At 43.2% G+C, this 21,501-nt stretch overlaps 1 protein-coding gene across 1 annotated transcript in view; it reads right to left on the reverse strand.

The window, feature by feature from the left end:
* ZNF704 (zinc finger protein 704) overlaps nucleotides 1–21,440 on the reverse strand; it is a 69,645-nt gene extending 48,205 nt beyond the window's left edge. The window contains exon 1 of the mRNA XM_073632846.1: nucleotides 21,203–21,440. Within this exon, the coding sequence (XP_073488947.1) occupies nucleotides 21,203–21,351 (149 nt within the window). The 5' untranslated portion in view covers nucleotides 21,352–21,440. The remainder of the gene's footprint in view (nucleotides 1–21,202) is intronic.
* Between the last annotated feature and the right edge of the window lie 61 nt (nucleotides 21,441–21,501).

Here is a 21,501-nt window from a genome sequence, read left to right on the forward strand (position 1 = left end):
CGTTAATGCATGTTTAGCCGCGCTAGCTTTTAGCAGCATTTCTCTGCCTCTATTCAAAATCATGTGTTCCCTATGAGATCCATCTTAACTGATCCAACTTTCAGCCCATTGATTTGAATAGAAGTCGCATTCAAGTCGGATCATGATGATCTGACGTGGTGCGTCCTTTGCTCTGAGGATCTTGAAGGGAAACCCCACACTAAAATGAAAAAAAAAAAAAGGCGAGCCCCCCCCCCCGAGATCCATGCCAGGTCCTTTGAGTCTGATATGGACCTTGAAAGGGAACCCCTGCCAAAACAAAAATGGCATGGGATCCATAATACAGGGTGTGTGCTAATGAGACCAGCTGGTCAACTCCTTCCTGTGTCATGACCTGAAGTCTGTCCAGGAAGTAAGGCAGAAGTACTGGAGAAGTGTTTTTAAACAGCTGTGAAGACAGTGAGGTAAGCGTGTGTAGAATAAATAGAAAGCTGTTTTATTTTTGCAAAAGAAGTACAATAACGCTATATCGGTACAAGCTGGAGCTGAAATTTAGACAAAAAAAAAAAAAGGTGAACTTAGCCTTTAAGTAACCTGTTGCATTGTGTTACCACGTGCTGTTTAACATTATGTTCTAGTAAGGTTTAAACAGACCTTCACCTCTGTTTCAATACAGTGTACCAAAGTGCTCAATTGGTTCACATGTACAGATGGATTGTGCATTAAGAATGTGTATGTGGATTCCATTCAAAATTAATAGTGCTGCAATTCAGCAAAACATACTGTATATGGTGCATTACCACGTAATGCAGTAATACACAGATATAAATCCAACCTTACAGTAGACAATCTCCCTTTCTGCAGTTTACATACCTTATCCCCCTTCGGGAGCAGGTCCTATGCTGAAATTACCTGTACCTGACACCAAGAACAACTAATCTAGTAAAAAAAGTCCAGAGACACAGAAAAGGAATATACAGGAATATAATGGGGAGAAGGAGAAAAAAAAAGGGTAAGTGAGACAGAAGCTTGGAGGTAAAGAGTGAAGTAAGAGATACTGTAGGAGTAATATACAGATCTAGAGAGAGAACGAATGAAAATGAATGAGGAATGAGATTGTAGTGTGTGTGAGAGAGAGAGTGTGGAGATACGGAATGAGAGGCAAATACTGCTTTTCCATTTGCTCTCTGCTCATTTTATTCACAGTTGTAATAAAGAGGATATTGAGCCTAATGCTTTTGAAACATATCTGAAATGTTCTTTTATTATTGCAGTAATTTATACAGACTATTCTCCTTATCATCTTTTGCTACAAGTGTTTCCTAAGAAGTTTGTGGAGATAAAAATAGAATTTAGCATTTTATGCATGAAACTCTAAATTGGATTTCACATTGTTATGTCCCAGGGGATGACAAGTTGCTTGAGAGTAACTGATAGAACAGGTTTAGAATCACTCTGTAAATAAATTGCAGAAAACGTGTTGCTGAAGATGGACTACCTGCTCTTCAACATGAGTGCAATGATGCTGGATACCTGAAAGAAATACAGAGGCCAGGGCCAGCGCTACCACTAGGCAAACTAGGCAGCCGCCTAGGGCGCATTGCCGCCTAGGGCGCAGCTATGGCCACCTGGGAGGGGCTGATTGGGCCAGCCGCCACAGACTTGCCTTAAAGCAGGGCCAGTGTCAGCATAGTAGGAGGTGCAGGAAATGGTGTAGGAGAGGACTCCAGTGGCAGACAGGAAGCGCTACTTGCAGGGGGACACATACCTCCCGGGCCGGCTGCTGGAGACACAACTGCACTGAAGGAACACAGTGGACTCTCTCCTTCATAACTCCAGCTGGCACACCATGACAGTTGCACTGTGGTAGGGAGGGCCGTCCTGGGAGGAAGGTGAGCGCACTGAACCCTACACTGATCAAGTGCCACAGCCAAACAGTCTCTGCATGGCTGCTGGATGGGGATGTCTCTTTGCTGGATTTTGCCATCTTTTTTGCTGGATTGGGATGTCTCTTTGCTGGATTTGGCTGTCTCTTTGCTATATGTGGATGTTCCTTTGCTGGATTGGGCTGTTTTTTGTTTTTTTTTGCTGGATTGGGCTGTCTCTTTGGCAACTTATGGCACTTATTTTTGCAAATTAAAAAAAAGTTAGCAGTTTCATGTTTAGATGTTTAATTATTTTCTACAGTTTTTAAAAATGTAGACGCTTTTATTGTTTTTTCTTTTGGGGAGTGCAAGTAGCTGGTCTTGCCTAGGGCGCAATATAGTCTAGCACCGCCCCTGCCAGAGGCTGATAGCTGCTTTGCTGCCATTAAAGTCCCTGATCCAGAACAAGCATGTAGTTCAAGAGTTCAACTTTATTCTGACCTCACTTGTTGCATAGTTGTTTCAGATCAGTGACTTTAAGTACTGTAACATATGCAAAGTTAGAAGCAAAAGGCAAAACGTTCAGGATGGCAAAAACATGCAGACATGTAGAATAATTGAAAGCTGCACATACGTGGACTCTTCACAGAAATGTCTCTGTGGCTTAATCAGGGTAACATGGCTGAATAGCATAGTCTCTATAACAACAAAGTGAAGATTAGAATCACTACTCAAATAAAAACATAAAACAGTTGCTGGCGATTATCATCATAGACAGTGTCCCACTCAGTGAAGTCAAGGTTAGCTCTGGTAACACAGATGAACAACTGGGGGGACATGATGCCAAAGAATAAACCCTACTGGAAAAAGTACTTTGGTCACAATTAGGGAGGTGCTCCCCACAGTAGCCAAATCTTTTGGAGAAGCTGAATGGCGCTATTGGGTACCTGCCAGGCTGCCCACACGCTGGTTCTGACAATGGAGGGCTGCTTACCTTGCTGTAGATCACTTACCTAGCTACTTCAAGTGTGGCCTCTCTGAGCTGCAGGGGGGAAGTTGGGGAATTTATACCCAATTTATACTCCCTGGTTGAGTCCAGGAACCCCGGGAGTTGTGGGAAATGGAGTTAAAGGGACCTGTGCCTGAATCTGAGCATGGTGAGTAATTGGGCACTCCACTATATATATTTCTACTAGTCAAAAATATTTTATAAGTCATGACTGTCATCTTATGTCTATGTTCAGCTTAACGTAAACTAATGTAAAGTATTGTATTTGAAAAGGTGTTCTGCCTTCTGCACAAAAGGTAAGTGCTGTATTCTGAGATAATGGCTATGAGCATACAAGGAAGGCAGTTTCCAGAACATTTATTGAAAAGAATACAAATCCAAAAATTAAGGCTTTTACGTATATATAAGATAGTGACCCAATACTACAAAGTGTTAAAGGAAAGCTGCAATTAATCAACAGCAGCATTAATAGATAGAATTCAGACATAACAGCCCAACCAAAACAATATTTTAGTTACTGGTGACAGGATCGCTCACTGGATTCCTCTATCATTTGGTGACTCATTAGGTTTCCTCAGAGATGTTCCTTTTTACTCATGAAAATTTCTCTCTTCCTGTTCTAGCCTGAGGGGGATAGAAGGGGTTGGGGGATTTGGTAGTCTTACTAATACTGCTTTGTTTTGTATAGTGTAAAATAAATGAAAAGTCTACAAATAAATAATGACCCTCTTGTAATGCTTACAGCAGGTGGATGCAGCTGGAGCTTCAGTGCAAATGCTTCTTAATTTCTACCAGGAGGCAATTGATTTATCCTACTAAGAACTACTCTAAACTACAAAACCTGTTTTGGGTGGAATAACCAAAATTCTGGTTCTCTGTCTTCAATATCTGGCCTTTTACCCAAAGCAGATATTGACTTCTATTGCAATTCCTGCCATTAGGACATCCCTGACAAGCAGTGCCCTGGATTGGTATCCCTGACTCCAACACTGATGGCATTCAGATTCAGATACTGATTCATCCAGAATACTTTATTAATCCCGAAAGGAAAGTAATTATATACAGTTACATTCAACGAAGGCAACACAAAATTACAAAAACAAACAGAAACAAGACACAATAACAACAATAAAATTACCAATAACAGCAAATGAATACTAAATAGAACTAAATAAATACGATACTGTAATAAACCATACCATCCTATTAAAACACTACAAATAATTCAGATTGAAAATAACAGAAAATCAAACTACCAAAATGCAAATAATACACCACTTTCTCTAATATTACTCAAAAATCATTACGCATAGTTAACCTAATACCAACATAATAAAAAACTACAAAAAAATCTTGGTCATAAACCAGAATAAATTATCACAACCAGCACTCACAGAGAAGAATTATATAATTTGATGGCCACAGGCAAAAATGATTTCCTGTCTCACTTTGTGGTGCATTGTGGCTGTACCATGTATTGGAAGCTGAACCAGGGCGCCAGCCAAGTGTTTTGTTTCTTGATACAGTATATGCAATAAATAAAAAATATTTGCATATATCATTACTTTTATAATTGAATTTATTTATTCGTTTGACTACTGTAGTTGGATTATAAAAAAGTTTTATATTATTTTACTGACCGTGGAGTCACTTAATACATGATTCGAAATAATTAATCTAATCATGTGGACGTACAGTGTGTTTTGACATATGATGGACTTTAATCAGCCATTCCTAACCAAGGTCCCATGGAATCCTAGGGTTCCTCCAGAGGCTGCTAAGATTTTCTTAAAGCGGAGTTCCACCCACTTTTGAGAGGTGGCCTTAAACTAAAGACCACCTTTTTGCAAGTACTCAGTGTACTTCCGTTCCACCTGGGCCGCAGCGCAGGACGTCATGTCCTCTGACCATGCGCAACTCGCTCATGGACAGTAGGAAACTAGCAGTGAAGCCGCAAGGCTCCACTGCCGGTTTCCCTTAGAATTGCGGCACCTGCACCCGATCAGATGAACGGATCAGCCTCAAGGGGGGCTGACATCGTGGGCTCCCTGGACAGGTAAGTGTCCTTATTAAAAGTCAGCAGCTACAGTGTTTGTAGCTGCTGACTTTTAAAAAAACAAAATTTGTGTCTGGAACTCCGCTTTAAGTTGTGGCTGACTGACCTCTAATTTGATGGTGCCTGTATTTTTCCAGGGCCAAGGCCACCTGGCAGAGCTAGCGGCATGACACCAATTATCTTTTTTAGCTGTCTGTAGGAAGGGAATCTGACCACCACTGGGTTCCTCTGAAGAAAAATGATCGAGAAAGGCTGGCTAAGCTGGTTATAGATTGAATTATCTTTTCTCTATTTAATTAGGCTTCATCAATTGTTTGTACTTTTTATATGATTATATATTTGTAGCACTCACTGGATCATATGTGTTCTGAATAGAATTGCAGTGTTGTCCATTTACTATATGCAAGTTCCTGACTGAGCACCTTCAGCCCCTGGATGCAAACCGCTAGCCCCATTCCCTCATCTTTTGATGATGCTTGAGAATTTAGGAAATCATCTGATAATAAAGACTGCAGTTTCATGACAAGCTAAAAAGGTCAGCTGTCTCTTGTAACACAGCAGCAAAAAAAATGCAGGTGCACACTTGGTATCATTTGAAAAAATCAAAGAACTTATGTGAAGTGAAATGTTCTCCTCAAATTGTCCCTATAGGATTACGATTTAGCCACACCTGTTACTGCCTCTAACTATGTCAACAGGTTGCTTAAGCACCCTTCAAAATACTAATGCCCCGTACACGCGGTCGGAATTTCCGACAGAAAAAGTCCAATGGGAGCTTTTCATCGTATATTCCGACCACGTGTATGCCCCATTGGACATTCTACGTCGAAAATTCAGACGGACTTAGATAGGGAACATGTTCTATATTTTTCAGACGGAACAAATTCCTATCGGGAAAACCGCTCGTCTGTATGCTGTTCCGACGTACCAAAACTGACGCATGCTCTGAAGCAAGTACGAGACGTTGTACGTGTTGTCCCGTCGTACGTGTTGTACATCACCACGTTCTTGACGGTTGGAATTTGGTGTGACCGTGTGTATGCAAGACAGCTTGAGCTCCACTCCACCCACCCCCTTCCTTTAACTCTACCTGCCTCCTCTGCTCATCTTTGCACCCACCTTCCTTACCTCTATACATCCTCTCCTTGCTCACCTGTGCACCCCAAACTGTAATTCCTTCTCTGCAGGACTGGCTGATGTTAGGCTTAATAACTACAGTTGCAGGCAGGACTTTCAAGCATGCCCTTTTACCTCCCCAGTGGGCAGCATTCAGTATAGGTGTAGGTGATGGTGGATATGACCTCAGGGGGGCATGATATACATATGAATGCCGCCATTATTTAAATATCAATGCAGCCAGCCACCACTATTTACATATCAATGCTGCCACTATTTACATATGAATGCCAGTTATTACAGGGTCTGCAGGTGAGTCATCCATACACAACAATAGGGCAGAGCTGGGCATCTTTTGTAGCAGCACTTCACACTGAGATATTGGGACACAGCACAGGACTAAAACTTTAAGGAACAAGGGAATTTAAACCAGGATAGTTGGCAAGTATGAGGCAGCTGCTTTGGGCCCCACAACAATGACAGGGCCCAGGGCAGCTGCCCCTTTTGCTCTGCTTTAAAGACGGCCCTGAGTGTAGCATTAGTATAGTTTGTTAGTATAGTGTAGTGTGAGTATAGTGTCAGTATAATGTGAGTACAATGTAGCGTGTCAGTATAGCGTGAGTTTAGTGTGTCAGTATAGTGTGAGTATACTGTAGTGTGTCAGTATAGTGTGAGTATACTGTAGTGTGTCAGTATAGTGTGAGTATAGTGTTTCCGTATAGTGTGAGTATAGTCCTTGTCTACAGCTACTCCTGACATCCAGCATCAAGCATGGAGGAGCCAGCTGAATTATGTGAACACAGCGTCAGCCACTTGCTTTCTGATAATGCACAGGCATTACTTGATTCTAATGTTGGTTCTGAGGTAGAGGAAGGGAGTAACATGAGCCTACAGAGAGGGCAGAACACTGATAACCAACAAATTGGCAGTCATGTTCTCCCTGCCACAATGTATTGCCAAGTTGGCTCCAGTGTTGATAAGGATGGAGGGGATGATGAGGTCACTGATACGACTTGGGTGCCAGATAGAGCAGAGAAGGAAAGTGAGAGGGAGGCACAACCCCAATGAGACAGGATGTCCTCCAGAGGCAGCCACCATGGAGGAGTAGAGAGCAGACACCTTATTCCATCAGATTGTGGATTATCTCCTGGCCCATTTCCCACAGCTCTGCTGTGTGGGTTTTTTTTGCACATGTGCAGCCGATCACACTGTTGCAATTTGCAATCTCTCCCGCAAGCAGATCAAGCATGGCAAAACACCAGCCATTTGAGTACCACATGCTTGACAAGGCATTTAACCTCCCACCACTCTGCCCATTGGGAAGAGCACCTGAAAGCCGCACACAAGGGACACAATTTTTCTCCTCCTCACTCCTCACCTTTCAGGTCCACCCCCCGCTATATCTCATGACCTCTCAGCAGCCTCCACTGACAGGGATGATGGTATAGCGAAGGGTGTCACATGTCCTTGCAACACATCTACCAGTAGCACACCACCAGCTGTACAGTATAGCAGGCAAATTTCTCTGTCCCAGCTACTGCATCGGAAAAAAAATAAATACACTCCCTGCCATCCACATACCCAGCATCTAATTTCCAGCTTGTCCAAATAAAGATAGCTTGCAGGGAAAATCAATTTAAAAGGTCTTTTTTTTTTCTTTATAAATGTCAGTTGGTTCTGCAGCAGGTTCTGTAAACGGTACAGATGCACCATTTCCCCCGCAGACTAAGGGGACCCCCAGGCACTATATTTAAAGGAATTTCTAATTTTTTACTGTTTCACTTTAAGCATCATTAAAATTACTGGTTCTTTAAAAACAATCTTTTTTTAAAGTTTTTTTTTTTGCATTGGTACATGTCCCTCAGGGCAGTACCTTGGCCCCCTACCCTTTTTATGGCCAATAACTTGTATATAAGCCTTTTTTCAAGTTCAGGTCCCATAGACTTTCGATGTTCGAGAGTTCTGGCGCAAACCGAACCGAGGGGTGTGCGCCCCATCTCTATAAGAAACCTTCTGCTGAATCCTTACCAGACCATTATCCCATAGTTTGTAGGCGCTATAACTTTTGCGCAAATCAATATACGCTTATTGGGATTTTTTTTTTTACTAAAAATATGTAGCAGAATACATATTGGCCTAAATTGGTGAAGAAATTTGATTTTTTAAAATGTTTTTATTGAATATGTTTTATAGCAGAAAGTAAAAAAATTTTTTTTTTCAAAATCGTCAGTCTATGGGAATGTTTTACCATTATTCCAGAAGCGCATTATGAGGTCAGGACCTTGCACGAGCAAGGTCCATAAAGACATGGATGAGCGAGTTTGGGGTGGAGGAATTTGACTGGCCTGCACAGAGTCCTGACTTCAACCCGATAGAACACCTTTGGGATAAATTAGAGCAGAGACTGGCCTTCTCGTCCACATCAGTGCCTGACCTCACAAATGCGCTTCTGGAAGAATGGTCAAACATTCCCATAGAAATGCTCCTAAACCTTTTGGACAGCCTTCCCAGAAGAATCGAGGCTGTTATAGCTGCAAAGGGTAGGCCAATTCAATATTGAACCCTATGGACTAAGACTGGGATGCCATTAAAGTTCATGTGCATGTAAAGGCAGGCGTCACAATACTTTTGGTAATATAGTGTATATCCAACACTAGTATGATTGCTGAGAGGTAATATAGAATTACTGTCATATCTTAAACACCCTTTAGCCAAACAACAGTATGTCAATGTGATTACTGTTGCTGTAAAAAAACAAAACAAAATGGATATTAAAATTTAATCACAATTTGCATTGCAAATGTTTGTCTCACTACTCTTACAAATAAGCAACTACAACATATTAGGTAGCTGTGGCTGCAAGCCATTTTCCTTTCCGAGTTGCACCCTACCAGTGAGGCAATTTGCTTTCTTATGAAAGTATATTGGATACATGAACACTAATGTCTTCCCAGTTTATTCTCTGCGCTGCAGTTTGGAGACGTGAGCTGGTGAAGAGAATTAAAACAAATATCTACCTCACATGTAAAATTCTGCTGCAACAGCAGCCTGAGCAAATCACATTTTAAAATAAATGACAAGCTGTTACAGTTTTTGTAAAATGAAAGTTTATTCTTGAATACAACTAAGAGATGAATAAACTGAGAGTTGCAAGTCAAAGATGGCAGAGCATTGGTGATTTGACTTAAAGAAAGGCTGGCGGATAATACACCACCACAATTCATAGCATTTTATGCCTCGTTTCCACTGAGTAGAATGGTTCGGGGTCGGTACAGTTCGGAAGGGTTAGAATGGTCCGGCCTATTCAGGTGAGTGTTTCCACTGCAAGTCGGACCAACAGGGGCCATACGGGGTTTAGAAAAAATGCCTTTGACGTGAGCATTGACGTTTTTTCTGTCCGCCATTCAGTGGAATGTATCGTGTGATGTCAGTAGCTCCGCCTTAACCATGCCGTACCATTTTCTATGGCCCACATCTGAAGCAAGACCATGAATGGTACGGCATGGTTTGGTGGTCTGGGCCGCTTTCATAATTGAAACACTCAAAATAGCGTACCGTACCGAACCAACCCGAACCCATCCGCTCAGTGGCAACGAGGCATTATGCCCCGTACACACGGTCGGACTTTGTTCGGACATTCCGACAACAAAATCCTAGGATTTTTTCCGACGGATGTTGGCTCAAACTTGTCTTGCATACACACGGTCACACAAAGTTGTCGGAAAATCCGATCGTTCTGAACGCGGTGTCGTAAAACACGTACGTCGGGACTATAAACGGGGCAGTGGCCAATAGCTTTCATCTCTTTACTTATTCTGAGCATGCGTGGCACTTTGTCCGTCGGATTTGTGTACACACGATCGGAATTTCCAACAACGGATTTTGTTGTCGGAAAATTTTATAGCAAGCTCTCAAACTTTGTGTGTCGGAAAATCCGATGGAAAATGTGTGATGGAGCCTACACACGGTCGGAATTTCCGACAACAAGGTCCTATCACACATTTTCCGTCGGAAAATCCGACCGTGTGTACGGGGCATTAGTGTGTCTTATTTGAAGTACATTTAACCCATAACAATGAAGTTCTCTTATTTGCTCCTGTTTAGTTATAGCTATTTGATAATTGGAAAAAATATCTTGGAGTATAGTACACGACGCAGGAATTTATTCATAGACCATGGGGTTTTTACCACTACTTTCAGGTGATTGGGCACTAGCAAAACCTTTGCCAGGTCTGCCTCCCCTAGTGCCCCCATGCAGTATAACACTACCCTCTGCATGAGGTCCCAGTTTTGTTAGCAAACAATAAAGAGATCACAGAGAAGACAAGGGAGGGACCTGTGTCATGTACTGTATTCAGGGATATGGAATTTACAAGTACATTGGAATTCCTCTTATTTTTATTGTACAGGACAGGATGCAACAGGCCATGGGATGTCCCTAAGCAATATTTGAGGGATGGTACATAGCCATACAAGTCTTGACTGACCTCTAACATCTAAAGGAAACTAAAAACAAAATGTTAAGCCATACAGCAGTATATGGCAAGCAAAGAGTAGAAGATGTCATTATGGAAGCAAGGAATAAACTGGCCACAAGTGTAAAAATAAGGAAGAATCCAATGCAAAAGTACCACTTCTGATGGTACCAGAAAAGGAGGATCTGCTCTTAATGATCCCCCAGAAAGAAAAGCCTTTTATTTAAAAAGATGGATCTTGACTTGGCTACAAGGTCCTGCAGGAGTCCCAGCAGGTGACAAGGAGGAGCTCTCTCCAGTAGGAAGTTGCACAGGAGGTGCAAGGTCTCAGAAGCCAGGGAAAGGGTGTATATAACCAACCAAGACCTACAGGGTTCTAACTAAAATGCCATGAGCAAAGCCAAGTTGATGGATTTACAGAATGAAGGACAAGTGGCAAACATAGGAAGGGGTTACTTATCAGACCTTTGGGTAGAACTGTCTTTCCAAAGGCTACAGAGCAGAGGCAAATCAACCTGCCCCTATGAAGATGTAAGGGGGACATCTAAGGCAAGGATTAGAATGTGCTAACATAGGGGGGTATCCAGGAAGTAGGGATATCACCTGGGAAGGCTGCAAAGCAGTCATAGGCTAAGGAAGATGACTAAGCAGGACAGGCAAGCGACAAAGCTCCTATAGAAGGCAAGTGGTGAGGAAAGGGGGTCACTTAAGAAATCCTGAAAACAGGGGGATGGCAATTTGTTCTAATTCAAAATTTGGCAATGAAGTCACCCGGCACCAAGTTTAAGATCTGTGGAAGAGAATGCAGGTTAGGCGCCAGCTACAGAAAGGTTAGGGGAAGAGCGCGTCGGAGCTCAGAACAAGGCTTAAGGGCTGAAGCCAGGAATTACATTCTATGGCAAAGCAGGGCAGCAGAGGCTCTGTGCACCTCCTGTAAATGGTATAATGAAAGAATGTTCATAGTTGAGCCAAGGGCAAGAAGTGTAATTTTGAATAAAGATTAGGATTACCTACTATAGGAGAAAGTTCATCATGAATGTCTTTGGAAACCACTAAGGTGACAATGAAAAATGGTCGGCTAGGGGCGTGACCGGAAGCCGACCCTGATGGCAGCCTAATCCCTCAGCTCTCTCAGCCCACAGCGAAAACGGCGTATTTTGGGTGATTTTGACCGCAAATACATGGGCAAATCCAGGACCACCAGATCCTCCAAGCCTAGAGGATCGTCCCTACCACCTCCAGGGGCTTCCACGGACCTCCGTTCCTATTTTACACAGCCCGGAATGTCCCAGGGAGACGAGGCCAATATGGCGCCGGACACTCCAGCCCGCACACCAAGGAGTCCCGCCCAGTCTCCACGATCGGATCATCCTGAGCAGCAGCTCTTGGAAGGACTTCAGCAGGCCATGGAGTACCCCCGAGCATCCATCACAGACATGGGAACGGTGAGTCCCCACCGCCAACCACACTCCCCCACTGAACAGACTCGGTCCGCCATGCCGCCCGCCTCCCCCCCGCACTACACTCAGTGCTCGGCGGCGTTCCCGAGACTCCTGAGAACGGCTCCGGAGCCGCTCTCCCAGACCCTAGAGCCAGTCTTCACTGATTCCTCGGACATCTCTCAGGACTTCCCCCCTCTGCCAACTCCTGCAGGTCTGCAGGCTGGCTCACACCGATCCCCTGATGACCCCAATGAGAGATCATGGGCAGTGGATGCCGCTTCCCCACCTCCCAAAGCGCAAAGAATGTCTCGCTCCAGAGACCTTAGTGCATCCAGGCGGCCATCCCCCTCAATACCATCCTACGCACAGAAAGCAAGTGCCCCGCTCTCCCACCCAGCAGAGGACTCTAGTTCTAGACCCCCAATGCAGCAGCAACAGAGAGGGGCATACATAGACCCATGGGACCCCCCAGCAACTGGAGTGCAGATCAACCATGCAGCAGGTGCTTTAATCCTACACTCCCCGCCACGTGTATCATCCCCCCCTCGCCACTACTGCAGTCCTACAAGAGACTCATATGTACCCCCACATATGCCTCAACCATGGCATACATATCTGCAAGCCATGCCCACAAAAGAGGATTTCAGACAACTAATTGAGGACGTGAAATCCACATGTCGCACGGAAATACAAGTACTCCAAACAGGCCTTAAACATTTGACAGACAGAATGGAAATGGCTGAAGAAGAAATACAAGAAACGAAACTAGCGGTCCATAGAACACAACTACAGGGAGCAGACCACAGAGCAATGCTAAGAGATATGCAGAGACATATAGAAGACCTGGACAACAGGGGGCGCCGTAACAATATACGGGTGAGAGGCATCCCGGAACCAGAAAACGCAGAGGACCTGCAAACCATTTTGCAATCCATTTTCAACAATCTCATTGGGGAACCCCCCTCTAAACACATAGATATGGACAGAGCCCATCGGGCACTCAGACCCAAGGGAGCCACCCCCAAACCCAAAGACGTTATCTGCAGAATCAGTTCCTATCCCCTCAAAGAGGAAATCATGAGACAAGCACGTTTGGCATGCAAAATAACTTATATGGAAGCTCAGATTCAAATCTACCCGGATCTGTCCTGGATAACACTGCAAAAACGGAGGCTTCTTCAACCCCTACTACAGCAACTACAGAAAGAAGCCATTATCTACAGATGGGGCTTTCCCTTTAGCCTCACAGCGAAACATCAGGGTAAATCCGCTGTCCTACGATACCCAGAAGACCTTCGTATATTCTGTGACATTCTTGAAATACCAATCCCACAACTACCAGAATGGGACATAGTTGCTACACCCCCACCGCCACCTGCAACCTGGCAAAAGATCCCTGCTCCTAACCGACCTAGACATCCAGATTCCCAACGCAAATCCGCAAAGTATAAGGATCGCAGATCCACTACTACCACAACAACAAACAACACGGGGACTTGAGCATTTAGGCTCAGCAAATAGAACTGTCCTACTAATACCCTGTCTAAAAAGACCCTGGATTGTCCCATTTGAACACACCCTAACGCCCAACTTTAGTTCACCAGTGAGGGCTAAACTCAGACGAGCTTTGAGTAGACCGGCATAGAAGCCATCGTTTATCACCCCCCTCCCCTTATTTTTTGTTCCCTCTTATTTCAATTTTATTTTAGCTAGTTACTGGTACACAGTATTAGACTGTGTGCGGTCTGGAAAATATTGTTGACGGGATGCGGGCTCCTGGGTGGACCTCTTCAACCGCCCTAAGGGGGGTGGGGGGGGGAGGCTCACGCGGAATTCCGCTCTAGTCTAGGCCTGTTGGCCTATCAAAGATGTTTGACGAGGTTGATGTTGTCTTATTTTTGTGCATTAACTGTTCGCCTCTTCTCTCCCCAGTCTTCTCTCTTCCTCTCTCTTTCTAACCACCTTCTTTGGTACATGACTAAGTCCATGAAATTTCCTGGTCTCCTCCCGGAGAGTGCATTTCCTGACCCTGGGATCTCGAACCATGACAAGCCGCCATTAGGTAAGCGTATACCTGCACACACTGAACCGCCACCATGACTAAGGTACTTTCACTAAATGTACACGGATTGAACTCTAATAGGAAAAGACATCTGGCACTGAGGGAGTTTAGCCAATCAGGAGCTGATATTATTATGGTCCAGGAGACCCATTTTGACAGGGAAGGCTCATTCGCGTTTGCATCCAAATATTACCCCCAAATATACATAGCTTCGGGTAGTCGTAAAAAGGCTGGAGTGGCCATACTTTTCAAGAAGGGAACTCCCTTCACATGCGTGTCTCAATACTGTGACCCTAACGGCCACTTCATTATTCTGAGAGGAACGTGGCAAACACAAGAAATAACGCTATGTGCTCTATATACCCCTAATACTAAGCAACACAGCTTTCTATCCAAGGTAATATCCCGAATATTTAGATCTACCCCTAAGGTGCTTGTTTTGGGAGGTGATTTTAATCTTGTACAGTCACCCATGGCGGACCGCCAGACGATAGCCCCCCACGCTCCAACGCCTAGGGTCCATAGAGACTCGAGACTATTCAGACAAATCACCAGACGATATGCGCTCTTTGATGCATGGAGGGCTCTATGTCCTGGAGGCCGACAATACACATTTTACTCAGCTCCCCACTGCACACATACACGCATTGATTACTTTTTCCTTAATAATTTCACTCTAAAACTGACACGTAAAGCGCAAATACGACCTATCTCTTGGTCAGACCATGCCCCTATTTTACTAACGCTAGACCTAGGCACCCCCGTCCGCAGACCCTACAACTGGAGACTGAATACATTCCTTCTCCAACACCAACCGGCCCTAGAGGAACTAAACTCTACACTTAAACTTTATTTCCTAGAAAATTCCAATCAGGAAGTTTCACTCCCTACTCTTTGGGAAGCCCACAAGGCGGTTCTTAGGGGTAAATGTATAGCGATCTCCTCAAAACTTAAAAAAGACACATTAGCTGCCAAAATAGAAGCAGAGAGCCAACTTAAAACACTTGAACATAGGCTCCAGACCAACCCCACGATAGAAAATCTAAGGAAAATAATTAAACTTCGTGCTACTCTACGTGATCTAGCTATGGGACAAGTGGAGAAAGCCCTAACCAGGTTGAAACAAATGTTTTATGACAAGGGGAATAAGGCACACTCTCTGTTGGCTAACAAATTAAGGGAGAGATCCCATATGCAAACCCCGAATCAGATTAAAAACAAATTAGGTCAGTTACTATCGCATCCTGAAGAAATTGCAAACACATTTGCGGACTTTTATAAAGACCTCTACAACAACCCGGGCATACCTAGCAACCCTCCCTCTTCTGACCTGTCCCACTCGATGAAACAATACCTAGAGCAAAGTGGAATTCCCCATATACAATCATCAGATCTGCTAGCACTTAATGCACAGATCACTGACGAGGAAATAGAACTCACTATTAAATCCCTACCGTCCCATAAAGCCCAGGGTCCAGACGGGTTCCCATACGAATACTATAAAGCATTTCTCCCTCTTATACTACCCCATCTTCGTAAACTGTTTAATGCTTTCCTTCAGGACACTCAAATTCCCTTAGAAATGCAGAAATCTTTCATCACCCTGATTCCCAAAACAGATAAAGACCCTTCCATTTGTGCAAATTATAGGCCTATTGCACTGTTAAATTCTGACTTAAAAATCTTCACCAAACTTCTGTCTAATCGCCTGAACACGATCCTGCCATCATTGATCCATAAAGATCAGGTAGGGTTTGTCCCATTGCGACAAGCAAGCGATAACACTAGAAAAGTGATAGATTTGGTGGAGGTGGCGAACAGGGACGGCGCCCCCTCTATGTTGCTCAGCTTAGACGCTGAAAAAGCTTTTGATCGGCTAGGGTGGCCGTTCCTGTTCGCCACGTTGAGCCACATGGGCTTCCGGGGCCCCTTTTTGCGGGCAATAAAACACTTATATTCAAATCCTTCCTCACAGGTCAGAACTCTTTTTGCACTCTCAACAACATTTTCAGTCTCGAACGGTACAAGACAGGGGTGCCCGCTGTCGCCCCTGTTGTTTGCACTATGTGTAGAACCCCTAGCGGCTTCTATCAGGAATAATTTAAACATACGGGGAGTCATGGTCAGAGATAGAGAATTTAAGATTTCCCTCTTTGCGGATGACATAATTCTCACCCTGACCCAACCCCATATCTCCCTCCCAAATTTACACGCTGAGCTGAACCAATTCCGAGCCATCTCGGGATATAAAATTAATGCCTCAAAGTCAGAAGCTCTACCCATCAACATCCCTGACGCTGACATCGCACTCTTAAAATCTAACTATAACTACAAATGGAAAACAACTGCCCTGAAATACCTAGGGACTTATATCACCCCTAAATTTAATACCCTGTACCAAGAAAACTTTCCCCCTTTTTTTGGCACCATTAGATCCCTATTAAATCAATGGAACAAACACCATATATCCCTACTAGGACGAATTGCATCTATTAAAATGACTATTCTCCCAAAGCTACTGTACCTTTTCCAAACACTCCCTATACCTATACCACTTAAGCAATTGAAAAAGCTCCAATCAGACTTACTTCACTTCGTATGGAACTATAAAAAGCACAGGATCTCCAAAACAGTGTTGATGGCATCACGCAGTGAGGGGGGTCTAGCCTTCCCCAATATCGTTAAATACTACCAAGCTACACAGCTAAGAGCGGTGGTATCATGGTTTACTCAAAAATCATATAATAAGTGGACAGAGATCGAGAAATTATGGCAAGCCCCGATACACCCGAACAACTTATTATGGAATGCAAATGCGGAAGTAGCTCCAGAACGCCTTCTGGGTCCCATGTCCATGTTAAAGAGGATTTGGCGTAAATTAGCTCAACCTCACAAATTAATTTCAGAAAGATCGACCCTGACATCTTTTGTCTGTAACCCCAAGGTGCCAGATAGCCTCACGCATCAGATGTCACACCCTTGGTCCTCTAGGAGCCTGTTCCACTTTGGAAACATAATAGATCCCAGAACCCGTAGGCTCCTATCTTTTTCGGACCTGCAGGCCAAACACAAACTGCCAAAACAAGCTTTTTACGGATACCTACAAATACGACATTACGCGCTAGCTATAGCCCCGAATCTACAATTTTCACCTCCATCCCCGTTTGAAACTACCATCTTGGCAGGTAGCTCACAGAAAGGGCTAATATCAGAAATATATAAGAATTTGAATACCATCGATCTGGAAGAGCAGGGTAAACACCATTACATGCTCAGATGGGAGAAGATCCTTGGGGAAGAACTTCCATTAGCGCAGTGGCAGGCAATATGGAATCAGACAGCGAAGAGTTCAATGTGTACACTATATAAGGAAAACTCATATAAGGTTCTCTACTTCTGGTACATGACCCCAGATGTACTTCATACAATTTTCCCAGATAGCTCAGATAAATGCTGGCGATGTCAGGACGCTAAAGGCACTCTCATACATATATATTGGACCTGTCCAATATTAGCTCAATACTGGGAGATGGTTCGCCATCTCCTCTCCCGCCTCCTAGAAGTAGAAGTCCAAGCGACTCCAAAATTCTTTCTATTAGGTCTATCACCATTAAAAATTTGCAGACCATACAAGAAATTAGTAAGACATATACTCACAGCAGCACGCTGTCTTATAGCCTTAAACTGGAAACGTACCACTCCACCCTCAGCTGAAGATCTTTACTCTAGAATTAAAGATATAGAGTTGATGGAGAAAATGACAGCTAGAATTCAGGACAAGTTGGAGGCGCATAACAGGGTCTGGGAGCTATGGCACCTCCGGGAGGACCCACCATGACCAGGTAACAACGCCAATTAGAAGGCTTATTTTCTTCTTCCCCTTCTTTCCTTTCTTTCCTCCTATCCTATTCAGTAACTGAATGAGCGTTTATATAAGCTTACCTGCATTACCATAGGAACTAATATCAGATAAACCATAAAAAAAAAAAAAAAAAAAAACACATGTGTAATACCACAAATGGATATACTGTACAATGTTTGTGAATGTCCATGTTCCTTTATATTGTATTACCATAATCTACAATAAAAATTGTTATTTGAAAAAAAAAAAAAAAAATGGTCGGCTGTAGGACATGGGCCAGCTGTAGGAACTCAAAGAGTCCCAAAATGCCCAAGCACCCAGTAACACCCAGTAACCCCAATATAAACTGTAGACTGAACATTCAGTGCAATAATGGCCAGGTCCACAATTAAGACAGACCATTTTTGCATCTATGTACATAGGATACAAGGCTTCAAAGTTGTCAGGAGGGGGAAGAACCTCTCCAAGCTTGGCCAATCATTTTATAAAGCCCAACTTGCCAGATCCAGAGTAGGAAAGGACTTTATAGAAAAGGTCCTATTTTTGAGCATCCTTGAACCTAAAGGTGCTGTGAAGTGCTAGGCATATCTATCTATAGACTAGTACATGCTGCTATAAGTATGTCAGGAAATGTTGGTTTTAAGCTACAGTTTACAGTCAGGGAGAGGCGAGGCAGAAGAATGCTTCTGGCTGACAGTGGCTTATGCCAGTGGTGGCGACAGCCCTTTGAATGGGTCTGACATCGTGGATGCGAATTCTGCATTAGTCAAAGAGGTTGCATGTTTTGCGCCTGCAGAGAATTAGAGTCAGGGGCTGGAGCAGTGTCTGTGTTAGAACTTGGGAGAAGGGAACCTCTATCAACTTATGAGGAACTTGGAGTTTCTTCTGCGACTGGCAAATTCACTGTTGTTTGTCCCATGTGTGGATTAAGGGAGGTCAGCGTGTAAACAAACCAAGCATTAACTGAGTGTCAATGGCTGCAGAATCTTGCAACCGGTGGTATGGCAAACAAAAGTGGACAGCTAGAGGTCTTAATGGAGCTTGATGGAGTAGATGTTCAAAAGAGCATTGGCGGGGGGACCGCACAATGTATCATGATACGTTTCGTAGGTACCATAGCCTCACTTCTTCAGGTTCTATGAAACTATAAAGCTATTCCTGGTAGGCTTTGCAACCAAATGTAATTTCCTTCCAGCCAACCAAGAGGATTCTGGATTTGAAGTCTACCACTAATTCTGTAGTTCCACCAAAGTATAGTTGACAATGGCAGTTTGCAGGGCCCAGATAATTGGGTGAGGAGCTAATGCAAGAAATGCTGAACTGTACTACCATTTTCTCAGTGTCAGCTACTTTTTGGAAGTCAACTGTTACCAGGTCTTTTAGTTGCAGAGACCAGCAATGTCAACTCATATATTTACTTTAGAGTTTCCTTTAAGGCAGAATGGAGCAGAGCTAGTCTGTGTATTGGCAGCCCTCTATCTACCAGAGACAAATGTGTAAGTTATATTCAGAGATCTAAATGCAGGGCAGCAGTAAACCATGCATGAGAAAGGGACACCCAGGAACAGTCTAAGCAAGTTTTTCCTGCAGCAAAGTCAAGGCAGCAGTTTCAATGCATGACTTTGTACAGTAAGTCCATAGCATAAAACAAAGAAAACATCTATTAGTCTGAGCCTCTAACAGTTCCTTACTACCAGAGTTCCCCCTAATGGGTTCCACAAACAGAAAGCACTTATATCTTCTTTCAGTATTCTGTCAGCACTCAACCTTTTTACACAGCAGCAAAGAAAGTGGGAGAGAACCCTGAGCATCTGCCAGCGCACATATATAAAGGCCTATTGACAGCTGAGTCTAATGAGTTCCAGGTAAGTCGTGAATTTGAGAAATGGAGACCTTATTCCATCCAAAGCTCTACAAAGCCTCCAGACTCCAGGACCCAGACAGACATTATTAAGATTCTGAGGAAACAAAATGTTTGTTTTCTCCACATTAGCCGATAACCTTGGAGCCCCTCACCATGTGTATGTAAGAAACCAAGTGGACGCATGCAAACTGTCCACGGTTCTGCCAGTCAGTGCCTCAAAGTTCATATTTCAGTTTCAAGTTTCAGTAACATGGATAAAATACAGAGCTGGTATAAGCACTTGGGATATATTTCACATCAAACACCTGTATTTAATTCCTGCTATATATCATGAATTCAATAAATGCCTTGCTTGGAAGATTATATTTTTTAAAGGTTGAATATGGAAACCCTTTTCATGCTGCCCCCAGATAATTCTCCCCTGAAGAGAGTACCAATATATCAGCTAAAACACATATATAGTTCATAATTAAAGAAAATTACCATTTAAATGACACTTGTGACAAAACCATTCCAATTTTTTCTTTCATGGTCACATACAGTGGCCTAATTTAGTAAAGCTGTTAATCTCAGTTTCCAAAGACACTAGGAGAAGTATTACATGCCTGAACACTTTCTGTGAATGATCACCCCTCATATCCGATTAATGAAAGACATGTACAGCTTGTGCTAGACATACCTGCATAAAATGATAGGTAAAAGCCACTTTCAAGTTTACCCTTAAAGTGCGCCTACAGGGCCTGAAGGACCATGGCAAAATGAATTCATGTCCTTGTTAATCTTTTTCATTAAATGTTCAAGTTCCTATGAAATTGAAATCTTATTCCCAACATATGTTTAAAGAACAATTCCAGACAAAAAAATTAAATCAATGATTGAAATGTTAATGTGGTCAGTGTGATTGTACCAGTACAAAAGTCAGATAGGAGACTCAATTTTTTACTATAGTTTTTAGGTAATCCACAGTCAAATATCAAAACAGCTCCTCTTATTTGGAAAGACAGGGGTAGAGGGAAGGTCTACCTCTTATTTCCTCGGTTTCTGCTTTCATATTTCTAATTTAGGTGTGAAAAGTACTTGGCCTTCTGACCTGGACACAGGGATTCTACCCCCACAGATATAAAATGTCACACCAAACTTTATCTACAGTACTCCAACATAGGCCTGCTATAGTGGAGTACACTTTTCTGCAAATCTGAAAAGTCAGTTGACTTTACATGCCTGTGCCTGTACAATAGCACTGTGAAGTACCAGCACTTTCTCTCTATCTGTGAAGGCCTGTCTGGGATTAACTCCTGCCATTACCAACATTGGTTCAGGTGTAAGCACTGGAGTTTCTTCTGAGAATGGGAAAGCATGTCTGTTGATTAATAGTGCAATCTTCTTTCTGAAGACTAAATAGACTGAGATATAACATGTATCCTTGCCCTGACCCCTTTATTTTATAACTTCGGTTCTAACCTATTACATACCTTGCTTGAGGGACATCAATATTTGAAGACACCACCTTGCGCTTCTGTTCCAGCAGACAGACTGATCTTGCACATTCTTGACTCACTTCCTGTTCAAGTTCGATCATTCTGCTAGAGCTTCTCAGTACCATGTAGGAAGCATCCTTCATTTCTTCAGTAATTTTGGGATTCAAGCTACCATGACCTCTTCTGATGTTCACTGGCTGCTCTTTTGCTTCCCAGTTTTTTTTATCATGTGTTATCTGCAAATAAGATTCGGTACTTTAATGTTTAAAGGAAAGCAAACTTTTAATATTGAA

This window comes from Aquarana catesbeiana, linkage group LG05 (genome assembly GCF_042186555.1).
Source record: "Aquarana catesbeiana isolate 2022-GZ linkage group LG05, ASM4218655v1, whole genome shotgun sequence".
NCBI classification, from domain to species: domain Eukaryota; kingdom Metazoa; phylum Chordata; class Amphibia; order Anura; family Ranidae; genus Aquarana; species Aquarana catesbeiana.